Consider the following 18,969-nt stretch of genomic DNA (forward strand, 5'->3'; position numbering starts at 1 on the left):
TGGTGGGAGGGGTCGGTGATGATCTTTCCTGCTCGCTTCCTTGCCCTTGAGTTGTGCAGGACCTCGATGGAGGGCAGGGTGGCAGCCGAAAGACCCTCTCTGCAATCCGGACAATATGTTTCAGTTTGCCCTTGCGGCTGGCAGACGCACACCCCAACCCAAACCAGACAGTGATGGAGGAGGTGAGGATGGACTCAATGATTGATGCGTAAAACCGGATCAGGATTGCCCGGGAGTTTTTATTTCAGCTGCCACAAGTATTAAATCCGCAGGTGTGCCTTCTTGGTGACCTCTGTGCTGTTGTCCTTCCACTTGAAGTTGTGGAAGATGATGGAATTTGAATGATTCAGCTGTGCCATCAGTCTCGAGGGGGAGAGATGGCTCAGTCAAACACAATTTCCACGGTTTTGTTGTGTGTTGAGTTCCAGGTTATTGCGACAGCACCAGGCCACTAGCCGGTCGTCACCACCAACGGACAGAAGCAGTGTTGTGAGTGAAGAGTGACGGACAGAGGCAGTGTTGTGAGTGACGGACAGAGGCAGTGACGGACAGAGGCGGTGTTGTGAGTGACGGACAGAGGCAGTGTTGTGAGTGACGGACAGAGGCAGTGTTGTGAGTGACGGACAGAGGCAGTGTTGTGTGTGATGGACAGAGGCAGTGTTGTGAGTGACAAACAGAGGCAGTGTTGTGAGTGACGGACAGAGGCAGTGTTGTGAGTGACAGAGAGGCAGTGTTGTGAGTGACGGACAGAGGCAGTGTTGTGAGTGACAGACAGAGGCAGTGTTGTGAGTGACGGACAGAGGCAGTGTTGTGAGTGACAGACAGAGGCAGTGTTGTGAGTGACGGACAGAGGCAGTGTTGTGAGTGACAGACAGAGGCAGTGTTGTGAGTGACGGACAGAGGCAGTGTTGTGAGTGACAGACAGAGGCAGTGTTGTGAGTGACGGACAGAGGCAGTGTTGTGAGTGACGGACAGAGGCAGTGTTGTGAGTGACGGACAGAGGCAGTGACGGACAGAGGCAGTGTTGTGAGTGACAGACAGAGGCAGTGTTGTGAGTGACAGACAGAGGCAGTGTTGTGAGTGACGGACAGAGGCAGTGTTGTGAGTGACAGACAGAGGCAGTGTTGTGAGTGACAGACAGAGGCAGTGTTGTGAGTGACGGACAGAGGCAGTGTTGTGAGTGACAGACAGAGGCAGTGTTGTGAGTGACGGACAGAGGCAGTGTTGTGAGTGACAGACAGAGGCAGTGTTGTGAGTGACAGACAGAGGCAGTGTTGTGAGTGACGGACAGAGGCAGTGTTGTGAGTGACGGACAGAGGCAGTGTTGTGAGTGACAGACAGAGGCAGTGTTGTGAGTGACGGACAGAGGCAGTGTTGTGAGTGACGGACAGAGGCAGTGTTGAGCACAACATCCACATGGGAAAGGTTTATTATTTCAACTGGTCAAACATTATAGGAACTCTGGTTATTTTAGGACTGACATCATCCCCAACCGCAAACATATTAGCTTTATTTTCATCTATTTATCAGGAAATGCAAAAATATACAGATATGATGATCCCTCTTGATTTTGGCCAACTATGTGCACGTGGCACAAAGACATTGAGACTGATCTGATGTGGCCTTTTAGCTGTTCGACCATTAAATAATAATAAGTGATTGAAATGTGTGGAAGTGGATCACTAAATAAATAGGACAATAACATAGTAATATTCAATATTTCATATCAACAGATTATGCTTTTACTCCTGAGAAATATACATTGACTGGCGGATTTGGTGGTAGGCCTACCCCCAAACCAAAAGCCCAACACTTAAGACAATAACATAGTGATTTTGGTCATTTGGGGAAGTGATTTAAAGACCACATGACTGTAAATAAAAGTGAGAGTATAAGCTTTCTTAAGAACTCATTTACAACAGCCTGTAAATGCACAGGTAGCTTATACACTGTCAAGAGAGGACACAATAATTATTAGCCTAGCTCCATATTTTCCTAATGGATAAAAACATTGTTGCTAATATATACTGTATTTCTTTAAGACAAGTGGAAAAAATAACCAGCCTGTTGATGCAACACCAAACTTAATCGTCAACAATTACTATTCCGTCATATTAATATTCTAATAATGCAACAATGTTTTACAATCGTTACCGATAAAGCTGGCTTCGATCGGTATGTTACATTTAAATTAGGTTTTATAATCACCTGCCATTTTAAAATAGTGAAAAGCTAGCTCCGGTTTCCCTCTTACCCGTGCAATACGGCTTTGATAAAACCATAAAGGTATTGTTTGGGTTTTTAGCTTGATGTATCATAAAAAAAAAGAAGAAAAAAAATAGACATACATGTTCAAAGTGCAATTTAGTCTGATATAATCCATGATGTGGTAAACTTCATATGAGTACAATTATTAGCTGTTCCTGGAAAAGTTACTGTAACATCAATCTAATACGCTGTATTCATCTCCACCACAGTGCATTAATACTATAGAAAGTGTAATACTCTGTACCAGAGAACACAGGATAAAAACACAAAGCACAGTGTTCATGATTAAACATAGTTCAAAACAAGCCTTTTAAAGTGTCATGGAAACATTAACTTCACACCACATGGCTACTAAAGTCCAGGATGCAAAGTGCAGCCTCTGACCCCACCAGTCCATGACCCCTGACCCCTGAACCTTGACTTTCTCATGCCAAACCAAGGAGGGCACAAATTCAAACTGGACACAAGCTACAGTCCACACAGGTACAAAACAAGTTCACGCCAACAAAATAATACATCTCCATTTGATTCAAGTACAAGACAAATGGTAAACATTCAATGCAAAATAGTAAGTCATTAATGTTTTAAAATAGAGAGTACAAAAATACTTATAGGGATATAGGGGCTATGATATTGGAATTCATTGCAGCTCGCTATGGAATGTTTAATACTCTCGTCATCATCAGTATTCTTAACGATGGGCTTGTCAGAACATGGCCCAGGGGCAACCTACAGTCCACTTAAAGATTCATAACTGTTTACTACTGTATACTAGAAAGATCTTCACCCCTATCTACAGCTCATTCGGAAATTATTCAGACCCCTTCACTTTTTCCACATTTTGTTATGTTACAGCCTTATTCTAAAATGCATTTTCCTCAATCTACACACAATACCCCATAACGACAAAGCAAAAATGTATAAAAAATTAAGAACAGAAATATCTTATTTGCATAAGTATTCAGACCGTCTGCTATGAGACTCGAAATTGAGCTCAGGTGCATTCTGTTTCCATTGATCATCCTTGAGATGTTTCTACAACTTCAGTGGAGTCCACCTGTGGTAAATTCAATTGATTGGACATGATTTGGAAAGGCACACACCTGTCTATATAAAGTCTCACAGTTGACAGTGCATGTTAGAGCAAAAACCAAGCCAAAGGAATTGTCCGTACAGCTCCGAGACATAATTTTTTTATTTAACTAGGCAAGTCAGTTACGAACAAATTCTTATTTACAATGACGGCCGACCGGGTAACAGTGGGTTAACTGCCTTGTTCAGAGGCAGAACAACAGATTTTTACCTTGTCAGCTCAGGGATTCAATCCAGCAACCCTTCGGTTACTGGCCAAACACGCTAACCACTAGGCTACCTGCCACCCCACTAGGCAACCTGCTGCATTGTATCAAGGCACAGATCTGGGGAAGGGTACCAAAACATTTCTGCCGCATGGAAGGTCCCCAAGAACATAGTGGCCTCCATCATTCTTAAATGGAAGAAGTTTGGAACCACCAAGACTCCTCCTAGATCTGGCCGCCCGGCCAAACTGAGCGATCGGGGAGAAGGGCCTTGGTCAGGGAGGTGAACAAGAACCCGATGGTCATTCTGACAGAGCTCCAGAGTTCCTCTGTAGAGATGGGAGAAACTTCCAGAAGGACAACCATTTCTGCAGCACTCCACCAATCAGGCCTTTATGGTATTGTCTTGGTCCTCCTTTCATTTTGATGAACAATTTACCTACTTTTACCAAAGAGGAGCTTCTGTCTACCATAACAAACTATTGTATGCCTTAGCAGTGCTTCCCTTTTTTTTTTTTACACATGACAGCCCGCTTGGAGTTTGCCAAAAGGCACCTAAATGACTCTGACCTTGAGAAACAAGATTCGCTGGTCTGATGAAACCAAGATTGAACCCTTTGGCCTGAATGTCAAGTGTCACGTCTGGAGGAAACCTGGCACCATCCCTACTGTGAAGCATGATGGTGGCAGATTCATGCTGTGGGGATGTTTTTCAGCAGCAGGGACTGGGAGGCTAGTCAGGATCAACGACCCTAAGTACACAGCCAAGACAACGCAGGAGTGGAGAGACCTGAAAATAGCTGGGCAGCGACGCTCCCCATCCAACCTGACAGAGCTTGAAAGGATCCGCAGAGAAAAATGGGAGAAACTCCCCCAAATACAGGTGTGCCAAGCTTGTAGCGTCATACCCAAGAAGACTAGAGGCTGTAATCGCTGCCAAAGGTGCTACAACAAAGTACTGAGTAAAGGCTCTCAATACTTATGTAAATGTGATATTTCTGTTTTTATTTGTAATAAATTTGCAAAAATGTCTTAAAACCTGTTTTTGCTTGGTCATTATGAGGTATTGTGTGTAGATTGAGGAAATAATTTGATCAATTTTAGAATAAGGCAGTAATTTAACAACATGTGGAAAAAATAAAGTGGTCCGAATACTTTCTGAATGCACTGGAAATGTACATATCTAGCCAAATGACCTCCTATCCCTGCATGTGGACTCGGTACTGGTGCCCCGTGTATATAGCCAAGATATCATTACTCATTGTGTATTTTTATATATTTTTCTCTCTGCATTGTTGTGAAGGGCCCATAAGTAAGCGTTTCACTGTTAGTCTACACCGGTTGTTTAATAAGCATGTGACAAAATCCGAGTTGATATTAAAAGGCTGGTCTTCAGATAATGTTGTTATTCTGAGAAAGATGTGAAAAGGGACTGTTTTAGTGTATGAAGAATGTCACTGTTATTCTAAACGATACTCCGGTTGATTTGTTGTTGTAACAGAACCACAAAAGAACCAGCTTAGCATGATGGTAATGACACATTATTATTTACCACAGAAAACCAACTTTTAAACCATGACTGCACACTCACTGCGGGTGCCTATAATCCATGCTGAGCCACCTCCACAGCAAATTCTCAAGTGTACGGGGCCACACTTTTCAGAGTTAAATTAACGCTTTGCTTAGTGTAAAGCCTTATTTGCATATTTCCCAGAGTGCCTTACCTTTCGATTGAATTGTAGAGTTACCACTCATGACTATATTTGTTAGTGACAGAGACATGGTTGTTGGTGAGTGTGGTCTTCACCAAGTGCGATCCTAAGTGAATGTTATCATTAAAATGTAATTATATAAGACAATAATATAAATATTTCATAAGGCCTTACTCCATTTCAGGCCTGCAAGTCACATTATGCTGGCTTGCAAAGTGATGTGTAATTCCTATTGGAATCCAGCCACAGGGATATCCAATTTTGTTTACATTCTTTCACCCGACTTCCAGGGTTGGGAATACTAAGATATGAGACTACCTAACGCATCTAAACTGGAACGACCATTTCAGTAAAGGGTGCATTAAGTCCAAGTAACAGATTAGATTATTTTAGAAAAATGTATGTTATTTATATTTTAAGGTCCAATGCAGCTGTTTTTATCTCAATATCAAATCATTTCTGGGTAACTATGAAGTATCTTATTGTGATTGTGTTCAATTAAAATGGTCAAAAAGGAACCAAAAATAGCTTCTGAGACAATTACAATTTACAATTGTAAAGAGCAAAGAGAAATTTCTCAAGCAAGACTTAAGACTGTCTGGGACAGTGGGGAAGGGGAAAACGGAAAACTAGCCGTTATTGACAAGATAGTTTGGAACTCTCTTATTGGTCTATTAACTAATTTACAGCCTGGTGATGACATCAGGCAGGCCAAAACTCCATACCACTAAAACAGGCTGAAATTTCAGGCGGTCTTTTCAAACAGCTCTTACACTAAAAGGGCATTTTCATTATTTTCACAATTTCACAGTATTATTCCAACCTCATAGTGTGGAAATATATATAACATACTGGAAAATCACTTTTTTGACTGCACTGAGCCCTTTAAGTAGAATAACATCAATTAATCAATGTGCATGCAAAAAAACATAGATATTTAAACAAAACAATTCTAAAATTCAACCTGCAATAGAGCATGCTGGGAAATATGATAATGATGGCAGTGGTTTTGGTTCAACTCTGGTTATTAACACCAACACTGTGGTTCTTTAAATATTTACAGTGCTAATTTAACTCCTGAATCAACACTAGAAACACTACACCTAAAAAGCAACACTAGTTAACACTGGCCAATTTGCTGTGTAGAGAAACACAAGGCTTGTATCTAATATGTAAATCGACAAATGTACCACAAATACCCATCAATTAGAAATAGCGACTCCGAGCTCTTGCGGCCATCAACACAGATTCAAGTGCAAAGGTAAAGCAGTGCTTTAGTTCATGTTGCATTGGTTACAGATCATAACAGTTGGAGCCTTGGCTTGGTTCTGAGTTCTACAGTTCAGACAGTTGGCCAGCAACTTGAGTCTCTAGTACATTGTACAGAGAGAGCAAGGGTTGTCCCGTCTGTGAGCTACACACGTCCACGAGCTCAGAGTCAGTTCAGCATGCCTGTCCACAGGGATATGAAGGACAGAGAGAAAGCGATGAAAGAAGGAACGAGGCCCACACAAACACACACAGAGGCAGAAACAGACAGGGAAAAGGTGCCTTGGTGGCAGTTTGGATACGTACTGTATGCTCCATCCAAATGTCATCAATTATCCATTGTACAATCGTTCAAAAGCTTGTTACTCAGTATCGTCCACTCCAAGAACATGTTGCTGAGCCGTCGTCCAATCCTGGAGGTCGTTACTGAACCACTGTCAAATGCTAGAGTGTGTTACTGAACATGGGCCAATGCTAAACTTCTTACCTGAGCATCGTCCAATCCTGGGGCCGGTTTCACCGGGTTGTAAGTGGATTGTTACTCTATGTCCGACGTAAAACGCACTCTACGCCGGACCTAAAAATGATACCTGTTGCACCACCTGGTCGTAAGCCCTTCTATGAGCTATGACTGGGCATAGACTCTACATCTAGTAGGGAGCAGCCGTAGGGTTAAATTGGGACTCTCTTCATCATGATAGCGATCTATATTTTCAAAAGGATATGAGTCTCGTGTTCATATTTTACAACCTGCGCAGGCTTTTGGCCTAATCAATAGCAAAATAATCAATGCGAGTCAATAGCAAAATAATACACTTGATTTATGCTACATTATAACATGCTAAATGTGTGATATCTATTCCCACAGTGATTCTTTATGGATCCAACCAGTTCTGGTTAAGAAAACATGCATAGTGGTGGGCTTTGCGAAGTGATGGTAAGTTTAGAAAGCGCCACGAGGATGTTAAAAGAGGACGAACGGGTGCTGCCTAGCAACCATCAAATCTCATGAACGTGCATTAGTTTTGTTATGCCCAACTGGTGCAACCAGACCCTGGAGCACCATGCCAAACCATCATCCAATCCTAGAGCGTGTTACTGATTATCATCCAATCCTAGAGCGTGTTACTGATTATCATCCAATCCTAGAGCGTGTTACTGATTATTATCCAATCCCTAGAGCGTGTTACTGATTATCATCCAATCCTAGAGCGTGTTACTGATTATCATCCAATCCTAGAGCGTGTTACTGATTATCATCCAATCCTAGAGCGTGTTACTGATTATCATCCAATCCTAGAGCGTGTTACTGATTATCATCCAATCCCTAGAGCGTGTTACTGATTATCATCCAATCCCTAGAGCGTGTTACTGATTATCATCCAATCCTAGAGCGTGTTACTGATTATCATTCAATCCTGGAGCGTTCTGCTGAGGATCTCTGACACCTGTGTGTTCGTTTGGTCTTCCGAGTCCACATCCTGGGCTGTCGCTCCTTCATATGCCTCCTCTCCTGACCCCTCCTCTGTGACAACCACCATCACCCCTGCCCCTCTCTCCTCCCGTCCCTCCATCCCTCTCTCCTCTCCCCAACCCCTGTTCTCAGGCGATGTTTCCTTACACGGTTCCACAAAGATCCTCCTGACATGGGGCCTGGGCTCCCTCTGCTCCGCCCCACTGCCCTCCAGGACACAGGAAGCATGACTAACGTATGTCTCCCCCTGAGGGGATGGGAGATCCAGGGGCAGGTCTGCGTCCCTCTGCCTGGTATAGACCCCCTCATACAGGGACCCAGTGTGGCTGTCACTGTGGCCCTTTAACCAGTGCTGGGGCCCACTGAAGTAGCCCTGCTGGGCCCCAGCGGCCCCATGGCTCCTGGACAGCAGCTTACGCTTGGTTGGGGGGTTGGCTAGGGGCCGCAGAGGGGTGTAGGAGTGCTGGTCCTGGGTCGTCTTGGAGAGGGAGAGACCCTCCAGGATTTTGGTGCAAGAAAGGGTTGTCTCGAGGGCAGGGGAGAGGGGTGGGGCTGAGGATAGGGGGAAGGCGGGGGAGAGGAGTGGGCCTGGGGAGAGGGGGAAGGCGGGGGAGAGAGGGAGGTCTTTGGGCTGGCAGATGCTGTACCTGGAAAGGGAAAAAAATATCCATTAGGCTCTGTCAAAAAGACAAAGCAGATTATAGAGGAAAGAGAGTGAGGGGGACAGGGACACATCTTTGGAGAGAGGGGGGGCAGGGAAAGGCAGGGCTGGGTGAAAAGAGGTTTATGGGGTCACAAGTGGACTGGACAGGACAAAAGCGGTAGCTCTTTAGGGTAGCAGCTCTATCTTTAGCTGAGCTTGTGTGTCGGGATCAGGGGTTGGAGGCCATTCTCTACCTGAGCTCGTGTATCTGCAGTATTTCAGGGTCAGGGTTAGAGGTCATTCTCTTCCTGAGCTCGTGTATCTGCAGTATGTCAGGGTCAGGGTTAGAGGTTGTTAGCAGTTGATGTTATTCTTGAATAACACAGACCCCAAAGCAAATCAGGGGGAGAAAAATAGGTTTATTCAAAAATAACAAATCATAGATGTTATGCTGGGAAATAGATGGTCGATGTTCCTTCTTCCCAGTCCTCAATGATTCTCCACAGAACAACGGGACAGGATGTCATTTATAACCCCCAACCCTAGCCTGTGGTTGACCAATTAGAATTCCTTGCAGTAAAATTGGGCCAATGGTCAAATAACAAGTACCCTGTTTCAGGCTCAATGTATAGACGATTCAGACCAATGAGATCTTGCCACACGTAGCTATGAGTCCAGGATTGAAACCCCTACACAGATTCGAACCAGATGTTGAACTGAAAAATAACCATTTCCATTGATTGTTAATTCCCTATTGACCTCTAGTCCTCTGTGTTGTGTATTATCTTAAAATATTCTTACAAGGTTGTTCTCATACCTGAGCTTGTGTATCTGCAGTGCGCCAGGGTCAGGGGTTAAAGGTGGTACCTAAGCTTGTGTATCTGCAGTACGTCAGGGTCAGGGTTAGAGGTTGTTATTGTACCTTAGTTCGTGTATCTGCAGTACGTCGGGAGCGCTGCCTCCCAGGGCGTGCACAGCCTGCCGGGATAGGTCCTGTTGGGGAGAGTAGAGCAGGTCCAGCTCACGGGGGGACAAGGCCTCGCTGGAGTCATAGTCGCTGTCTGTTGGCAGGAACACCTCTGAACAACCGTCCTCATCTGATCCCAGCTGGGAGTCTGAGGGAGGAAACAGACAGACAGACAGACAGACAGACAGACAGACAGACAGACAGACAGACAGGTCAGAAACACCCCATTGGGCACAGACGTCAATTCAATGTCTATTCCACGTCGGTCCAACGTAAATTTAATTGAAATGACACGGAAACAACATTGATTTAACCAGTGTGTGCCCAGTGGGACACATACAGTCCATGTACAAGATAGTGTTGCACACAGACACAGAACAAACTATGATTGTAGAGTGGGGATATGTGTTTAGCTGAAGATAAAGGCCATCCTTGACGTACTTCCAGTATGTGGAGTGAGGGTGATTTTGTTGTTGTTGTTGTATGCACCGTACCTAGAGATGTGAGTGTGTGCGTCTTGAAGTGCTAACACACCCCTACCCCCCCATCCACAAGAGGAGCATCTTCATCATCATCTTCGATGGACAGCAAAGATGGTGTGTGTGTGTGTGTCATTCTCCTCACCACTAGCAGCCTTCCTAGATCGTAGCTCAGGTGAGGGTGATGGTGTGGGTAGGTAGTCCATGGTAGAGGATGCTGAGTCACTCTTCTGTGCCCCCTGATCTGACTCAGGCTTGCTGGCATTGACCAGGCGGGTGATGGGCACACCGCCACTGGGATGCTTGTAGCGGGCATACTGCAGGGCATCAGTGATCCAACGCAGCTCCTGCCACATCTCATCCAGCTGCTGCAATAGAGGACAAAACATCATTATACACATAACACAGTTATAAAGCATCATAGTTAGTATAGTTAGTTATAGTTAGTTATCATAGTTATTATGGTTAGTTGTAGTTGATTATCATAGTTATTATGGTTAGTTATAGTTGATTATCATAGTTATTATGGTTAGTTGTAGTTGATTATCATAGTTATTATGGTTAGTTATAGTTGATTATCATAGTTATTATGGTTAGTTATAGTTGATTATCATAGTTATTATAGTTGATTATCATAGTTATTATAGTTAGTTATAGTTGTTTATCATAGTTATAATAGTTAGTTATAGTTGATTATCATAGTTATTATAGTTAGTTATAGTTGATTATCATAGTTATTATAGTTAGTTATAGTTGATTATCATAGTTATTATAGTTAGTTATAGTTGATTATCATAGTTATTATAGTTAGTTATAGTTGATTATCATAGTTATTATAGTTAGTTATAGTTGTCTATCATAGTTATAATAGTTAGTTGTAGTTGATTATCATAGTTATTATAGTTAGTTATAGTTGATTATCATAGTTATTATAGTTAGTTATAGTTGATTATCATAGTTATTATAGTTAGTTGTGGTTGATTATCATAGTTATTATAGTTAGTTATAGTTGATTATCATAGTTATTATAGTTAGTTATAGTTGATTATCATAGTTATTATAGTTAGTTATAGTTGATTATCATAGTTATTATAGTTAGTTATAGTTGATTATCATAGTTATTATAGTTAGTTATAGTTGATTATCATAGTTATTATAGTTAGTTATAGTTGATTATCATAGTTATTATAGTTGATTATCATAGTTATTATAGTTAGTTGTAGTTGATTATCATAGTTATTATAGTTAGTTATAGTTGATTATCATAGTTATTATAGTTAGTTATAGTTGATTATCGTAGTTATTATAGTTGATTATCATAGTTATTATAGTTAGTTATAGTTGTCTATCATAGTTATAATAGTTAGTTATAGTTGATTATCATAGTTATTATAGTTAGTTGTAGTTGATTATCATAGTTATTATAGTTAGTTGTAGTTGATTATCATAGTTATTATAGTTAGTTGTAGTTGATTATCATAGTTATTATAGTTAGTTATAGTTGATTATCATAGTTATTATAGTTAGTTATAGTTGATTATCATAGTTATTATAGTTAGTTATAGTTGATTATCATAGTTATTATAGTTGATTATCATAGTTATTATAGTTAGTTATAGTTGTCTATCATAGTTATAATAGTTAGTTATAGTTGATTATCATAGTTATTATAGTTAGTTATAGTTGTCTATCATAGTTATAATAGTTAGTTATAGTTGATTATCATAGTTATTATAGTTAGTTATAGTTGATTATTATAGTTATTATAGTTAGTTATAGTTGATTATCATAGTGTTTATAGTTAGTTATCATAGTTATTATGATTAGTTATAGTTGATTATCATAGTGTTTATAGTTAGTTATCATAGTTATTATGATTAGTTATAGTTGATTATCATAGTGTTTATAGTTAGTTATCATAGTTATTATGATTAGTTATAGTTGATTATCATAGTTAAAGCATCATATGTATTATAGTTAGTTATAGTTGATTATCATAGTTATTATAGTTAGTTATAGTTGATTATCATAGTTATTATAGTTAGTTATAGTTGATTATCATAGTGTTTATAGTTAGTTATAGTTGATTATCATAGTTATTATAGTTAAGTTATAGTTGTCTATCATAGTTATTATAGTTAGTTATAGTTGATTATCGCAGTTATTATAGTTAGTTATAGTTGTCTATCATAGTTATTATAGTTAGTTATAGTTGATTATCATAGTTATTATAATTAAGTTATAGTTGTCTATCATAGTTATTATAGTTAGTTGTAGTTGATTATCGTAGTTATTATAGTTAGTTATAGTTGATTATCATAGTTATTATAGTTAGTTATAGTTGATTATCATAGTTATTATAGTTAGTTATAGTTGATTATCATAGTTATTATAGTTAGTTATAGTTGATTATCATAGTTATTATAGTTAGTTATAGTTGATTATCATAGTTATTATAGTTAAGTTATAGTTGTCTATCATAGTTATTATAGTTAGTTATAGTTGATTATCATAGTTATTATAGTTAGTTAAAGTTGATTATCATAGTTATTATAGTTAGTTATAGTTGATTATCATAGTGTTTATAGTTAGTTATCATAGGTAGTTGTAGTTGATTATCAGTGTTAATAGTTAGTTATAGTTGATTATCATAGTTATTATAGTTAGTTATAAAATCAAATCAAATCAAATTTTATTTGTCACATACACATGGTTAGCGGATGTTAATGCGAGTGTAGCGAAATGCTTGTGCTTCTAGTTCCGACAATGCAGTAATAACCAACAAGTAATCTAACCTAACAATTCCACAACTACTACCTTATACACACAAGTGTAAAGGGATAAAGAATATGTACATAAAGATATATAAATGAATGATGGTATAGAACGGCATAGGCAAGATGCAGTAGATGGTATAGAGTACAGTCTATACATATGAGATGAGTAATGTAGGGTATGTAAACATGAAGTGGCATAGTTTAAAGTGGCTAGTGATACATGTATTACATAAAGATGGCAAGATGCAGTAGATGATATAGAGTACAGTATATACATATACAGATGAGATGAGTAATGTAGGATATGTAAACATTATATTAAGTGGCATTGTTTAAAGTGGCTAGTGATACATTTTTACATAGTTTCCATCAATTCCCATTATTAAAGTGGCTGGAGTTGAGTCAGTATGTTGGCAGCGGCCACTAAATGTTAGTGGTGGCTGTTTAACAGTCTGATGGCCTTGAGATAGAAGCTGTTTTTCAGTCTCTCGGTCCCCGCTTTGATGCACCTGTACTGACCTCGCCTTCTGGATGATAGCGGGGTGAACAGGCAGTGGCTCGGGTGGTTGTTGTCCTTGATGATCTTTATGGCCTTCCTGTGACATCGGGTGGTGTAGGTGACCTGGAGGGCAGGTAGTTTGCCCCCGGTGATGCGTTGTGCAGACCTCACTACCCTCTGGAGAGCCTTACGGTTGTGGGCTTGCGGAGCAGTTGCCGTACCAGGCGGTGATACAGTCCAACAGGATGCTCTCGATTGTGCATCTGTAGAAGTTTGTGAGTGCTTTTGGTGGCAAGCCGAATTTCTTCAGCCTCCTGAGGCCTTCTTCACAACGCTTGATGATGAGTTTGGAGGGTACTATGATGTTGAATGCTGAGCTGTAGTCGATGAACAGCATTCTCACATAGGTATTCCTCTTGTCCAGATGGGTTAGGGCAGTGTGCAGTGTGGTTGCGATTGCGTCGTCTGTGGACCTACTGGGGCGGTAAGCAAATTGGAGTGGGTCTAGGGTGTCAGGTAGGGTGGAGGTGATATGGTCCTTGACTAGTCTCTCAAAGCACTTCATGATGACGGAAGTGAGTGCTACGGGGCTGTAGTCATTTAGCTCAGTTACCTTAGCTTTCTTGGGAACAGGAACAATGGTGGCCCTCTTGAAGCATGTGGGCACAGCAGACTGGGATAAGGATTGATTGAATATGTCCTTAAACACACCAGCCAGCTGGTCTGCGCATGCTCTGAGGATGCGGCTGGGAATGCCGTCTGGGCCTGCAGCCTTGCGAGGGTTAACACGTTTAAATGTTTCACTCACCTCGGCTGCAGTGAAGATTACTGATTACACCTTATAGTTGATTTTCATAGTGTTTATAGTATGAATAGTTATTATAGTCAGTTATAGTTGATTATCATAGTTATTATAGTTAGTTATAGTTGATTATTATAGTTATTATAGTTAGTTATAGTTGATTAACATAGTTATAAAGATTCTCATCCAGCTGCTGCAATAGAGAACAAAGCCCACTCATTATATACATAATACATATTTAAATTTCTAAGAATCTCATCCAGCTGCTGGGAGGAGAGAGACACACAGAGTCACATAGTCGTTGTATATAACAGTTACAAAACATAGAACTGTTGTAGGAAGGGGAGAGAGAGTGTCTGGAAGGGGAGAGAGTGTCTGGAGGGAGAGAGAGTGTCTGGAGGGAGAGAGAGTGACTGGAAGGGGAGAGAGAGTGTCTGGAGGGGGAGAGAGAGTGTCTGGAAGGGGAGAGAGTGTCTGGAGGGAGAGAGAGTGACTGGAAGGGGAGAGAGAGTGTCTGGAGGGGGAGAGAGAGTGTCTGGAGGGGGAGAGAGAGTGTCTGGAGGGGGAGAGAGAGTGTCTGGAGGGGGAGAGATAGTGTCTGGAGGGGGAGAGAGAGTGTCTGGAAGGGGAGAGATAGTGTCTGGAAGGGGAGAGAGAGTCTGGAGGGGGAGAGAGAGTCTGGAGGGGGAGAGAGAGTCTGGAGGGGGAGAGAGAGAGTCTGGAGGGGGAGAGAGAGTGTCTGGAGGGGGAGAGAGAGTGTCTGGAGGGGGAGAGAGAGTGTCTGGAGGGGGAGAGAGAGTGTCTGTAAGGGGAGAGATAGTGTCTGGAGGGGGAGAGAGAGTGTCTGGAGGGGGAGAGATAGTGTCTGGAGGGGGAGAGAGAGTGTCTGGAAGGGGAGAGAGAGTCTGGAGGGGGAGAGAGTGTCTGGAGGGGGAGAGAGAGTGTCTGGAGGGGGAGAGAGAGTGTCTGGAAGGGGAGAGATAGTGTCTGGAAGGGGAGAGAGAGTCTGGAGGGGGAGAGAGAGTCTGGAGGGGGAGAGAGAGTGTCTGGAAGGGGAGAGATAGTGTCTGGAAGGGGAGATTGAGTCTGGAGGGGGAGAGAGAGTCTGGAGGGGGAGATAGTGTCTGGAGGGGGAGAGAGAGTGTCTGGAGGGGGAGAGAGAGTGTCTGGAGGGGGAGAGAGAGTGTCTGGAGGGGGAGAGAGAGTGTCTGTAAGGGGAGAGATAGTGTCTGGAGGGGGAGATAGAGTGTCTGGAGGGGGAGAGATAGTGTCTGGAGGGGGAGAGATAGTGTCTGGAGGGGGAGAGAGAGTGTCTGGAAGGGGAGAGAGAGTCTGGAGGGGAGAGAGAGTCTGGAGGGGGAGAGAGTGTCTGGAGGGGGAGAGAGAGTGTCTGGAGGGGGAGAGAGAGTGTCTGGAAGGGGAGAGATAGTGTCTGGAAGGGGAGAGAGAGTCTGGAGGGGGAGAGAGAGTCTGGAGGGGGAGATAGTGTCTGGAGGGGGAGAGAGAGTGTCTGGAGGGGGAGAGAGAGTGTCTGGAGGGCGAGAGAGAGTGTCTGGAGGGGGAGAGAGAGTGTCTGGAGGGGGAGAGAGAGTGTCTGTAAGGGGAGAGATAGTGTCTGGAGGGGGAGAGAGAGTGTCTGGAAGGGGAGAGAGAGTCTGGAGGGGGAGAGAGAGTGTCTGGAAGGGGAGAGAGAGTCTGGAGGGGGAGAGAGAGTCTGGAGGGGGAGAGAGTGTCTGGAGGGGGAGAGAGTGTCTGGAGGGGGAGAGAGTGTCTGGAGGGGGAGAGAGAGTGTCTGGAAGGGGAGAGAGTGTCTGGAAGGGGAGAGAGTGTCTGGAGGGGGAGATAGTGTCTGGAGGGGGAGAGAGTGTCTGGAGGGGGAGAGATTACACCTGATCACATCACAGCAGAGATAGTCCTGATTACACCTGATCACATCACAGCAGAGATAGTGCTGATTACACCTGATCACATCACAGCAGCTTTGAGAAGCAGCAGAGAACCTTCGGTGTGCAGCGGGTCATTATTATGGGCACAGTGTGCTTTCTATACTATAGGTTTCTCCCCCAAATGGCACCCTATTCCCTATATAGTGCACTACTTTTGACCAGAGCCCGTAGGAGTAGCGCACTATGTAGGGGATAGGGTGCCATTTGGGGGACAAACCAATAGTATAGAAAGCACAGGGTGCCCATAACAATGACCCGCTGCACATCAAATCCCTTCTCTCATTCTTTACGTCACTCCAAACCTCCCCTGGGAGGCAGGGTTAACACTGCACATACTGTGTGTGTCAGACAGAGATTGTGTGTGAGCGCACTCGCATGTGTGTGTATATATAGCTATATGTTACTATTATATATATGTGTGTGTGTGTGTGTGTGTGTGTGTGTGTGTGTGTGTGTGTGTGTGTGTGTGTGTGTGTGTGTGTGTGTGTGTGTGTGTGAGTGTGAGTGCACAGAGGAGAATGAAGCAGCAATTAGGCGTCTGTCTGTCAGAGAGTATGAAGAGCTGACACACACACACATATAAAAGGGACTAGCGGATGACACAGATGGAAAGAATGCTGTGGATCAGATGAGAGAGAGAGAGAGAGAGAGAGAGAGAGAGAGAGAGAGAGAGATAGAGAGAGAGAGAGAGAGAGAGAGAGAGAGAGAGAGAGAGGAGAGAGAGAGAGAAAGAGAGAGAGAGAGAGAGAGAGAGAGAGAGAGAGAGAGAGAGAGAGAGAGAGAGAGAGAGAGAGAGAAAGAGAGAGAGAGAGAGAGAGAGAGAGAGAGAGAGAGAGAGAGAGAAAGAGAGAGAAAGAGAGAGAAAGAGAGAGAGATCAGATCTATGCTCCTCCTGCCCACCCCATGCCCCCCACTCCTGCAAAGAGGGTCTCAACATGGAAATCACACATACGCCCAGGCTGTGTGCAGGCAAGCAGGCCCAACCCCCACTCTTACACTAGCCCAAGCCAATGGCATGTACCAGATGCTCAGGAGGCTCTGCTCACACTTACTGATCTGAGGCCAAACCACACGGCTAACAACATTGGACACTTTATGGAACACAAAGCCTTCACTATCTCATCCTGGAATATTAAAGTCATGAGGTCATCTGCCTTTGGCCTAAAGAGCAGGAACCTGGACTTCACGAAAGAAATCGGAAATACAGACACTGTCATCCTACAAGAAACATGGTATAGAGGAGACGGACCCACTGGTTGCCCTCTAGGTTACAGAGCGCTGGTAGTCCCATCCACCAAACTACAGTACCAGGTGTGAAACAGGGAAGGGACTCAGGGGGTATGCTAATTTGCTATCGAGCAGAACTAACACACTCTATTAAACTAATCAAAACAGGAACATTTTACATTTGGCTAGAAATTCAAAAGGAAATGATCTTAACAGAGAAAAATGTCCTCCTGTGTGCTACCTATATCCCCCCCACCTGGGGCGGCAGGTAGCCTAGTGGTTAGAGTGTTGGACTAGTAACAGAAAGGTTGCAAGATCGAATCCCTGAGCTGACAAGGTACAAATCTGCCGTTCTGCCCCTGAATAAGGCAGTTAACCCACTGTTCCTAGGCCGTCATTGAAAATAAGAATTTGTTCTTAACTGACTTGCCTAGTTAAATAAAGGTAAAAAAAATATAACAAATAAAACTAGAATCCCCATACTTTAATGAAGACAGCTTCTCCATCCAAGAACCTGACACCGTCAGCACACAGGGGGACAAACACCTACCTGAGCCAAAGGAACTGGATAATGTTAAGAAATGCTAAAGATGGAAGGAAAGTAGTGTGGAAACCTACCAAAAAACCATTAGGTAAATACAAATTCAATCCCTTTTAGACAACTTCCTGGACAAAACGTTTCACTGTAATAGTGAAGGTCTAAAATTGTTAGTAGAAAACCTAAACAGGATATTTGACATCTCAGCTTCCCTATCAAATATAAAAATGTCAAACAGAAAACAGAAGAAAATTAACAACATTGACAAATGGTTTGATGAAGAATGCAAAAACTTAAGAAAGAAATTGAGAAACCTATCTAGCCAACATAGAGACACAGAAAACCTGAGCCTACGCCTTCACTATGGGGAATCACTAAAACAATACAGAAATACACTACGGAAGTAGAAGGAACAGCACGTCAGAAATCAGCTCAATGTAATTGAAGAATCCATAGACTCTAACCACTTCTGCAAAAATTGGAAAACACTAAACAAACAACAACAGGAAGAGTTATCTATCCAAAATGGAGATGTGTGGATAAACCACTTATCCAATCTTTTTGACCCTATAACAAAGAACAAACAGCAAAAACATATACATGATCAAAGACAAATCTTAGAATCAACTTTTAAATACAAACCCTCCAACCCCAAAAGACTTGTGGTGTTGATAGTATCCTCAATGAAATGATCAAATATACAGACCATAAATTCCAATTGGCTAAACTTAAACTCTTTAACATCATCCTTAGCTCTGGCATCATTCCCCAATATTTGGAACCAAGGAGTGATCACCGCAAGCCACAAAAGTGGAGACAAATTTGACCCCAATAACTACTGTGGAATATGCGTCAACAGCAACCTTGGGAGAATCCTCTGCATTATTATTAACAGCAGACTCTTACATTTCTTCAGTGAAAAATAATGTACTGAGCAAATGTCACTGAACTCTAATTGACAAACGAACCAAAACAAAGGCAAAGTCTTCTCATACTTTGTTGATTTCAAAAAAATCTTTTGACTCAATTTGGCATGAGGGTCTGCTATACAAATTGATGGAATGTGGTGT

The 18,969-nt window shown here is 42.4% G+C and overlaps 1 protein-coding gene across 1 annotated transcript in view; it reads right to left on the reverse strand.

Annotated features, from left to right (window-relative positions):
- Window positions 1-1,399: 1,399 nt before the first annotated feature.
- The window catches only part of LOC129828642 (ankyrin repeat and fibronectin type-III domain-containing protein 1-like), a 101,398-nt gene continuing 83,828 nt past the window's right edge, over window positions 1,400-18,969 (reverse strand). The window contains exons 18-20 of the mRNA XM_055889736.1: window positions 10,256-10,478; window positions 9,587-9,779; window positions 1,400-8,668 (exon numbers count right to left, since the gene is read on the reverse strand). Coding sequence (XP_055745711.1) covers window positions 7,960-8,668; window positions 9,587-9,779; window positions 10,256-10,478 — 1,125 coding nt within the window. The 3' untranslated portion in view covers window positions 1,400-7,959. The remainder of the gene's footprint in view (window positions 8,669-9,586; window positions 9,780-10,255; window positions 10,479-18,969) is intronic.

The sequence above is a fragment of the Salvelinus fontinalis genome, chromosome 30, assembly GCF_029448725.1.
Source record: "Salvelinus fontinalis isolate EN_2023a chromosome 30, ASM2944872v1, whole genome shotgun sequence".
NCBI classification, from domain to species: Eukaryota; Metazoa; Chordata; class Actinopteri; order Salmoniformes; family Salmonidae; genus Salvelinus; species Salvelinus fontinalis.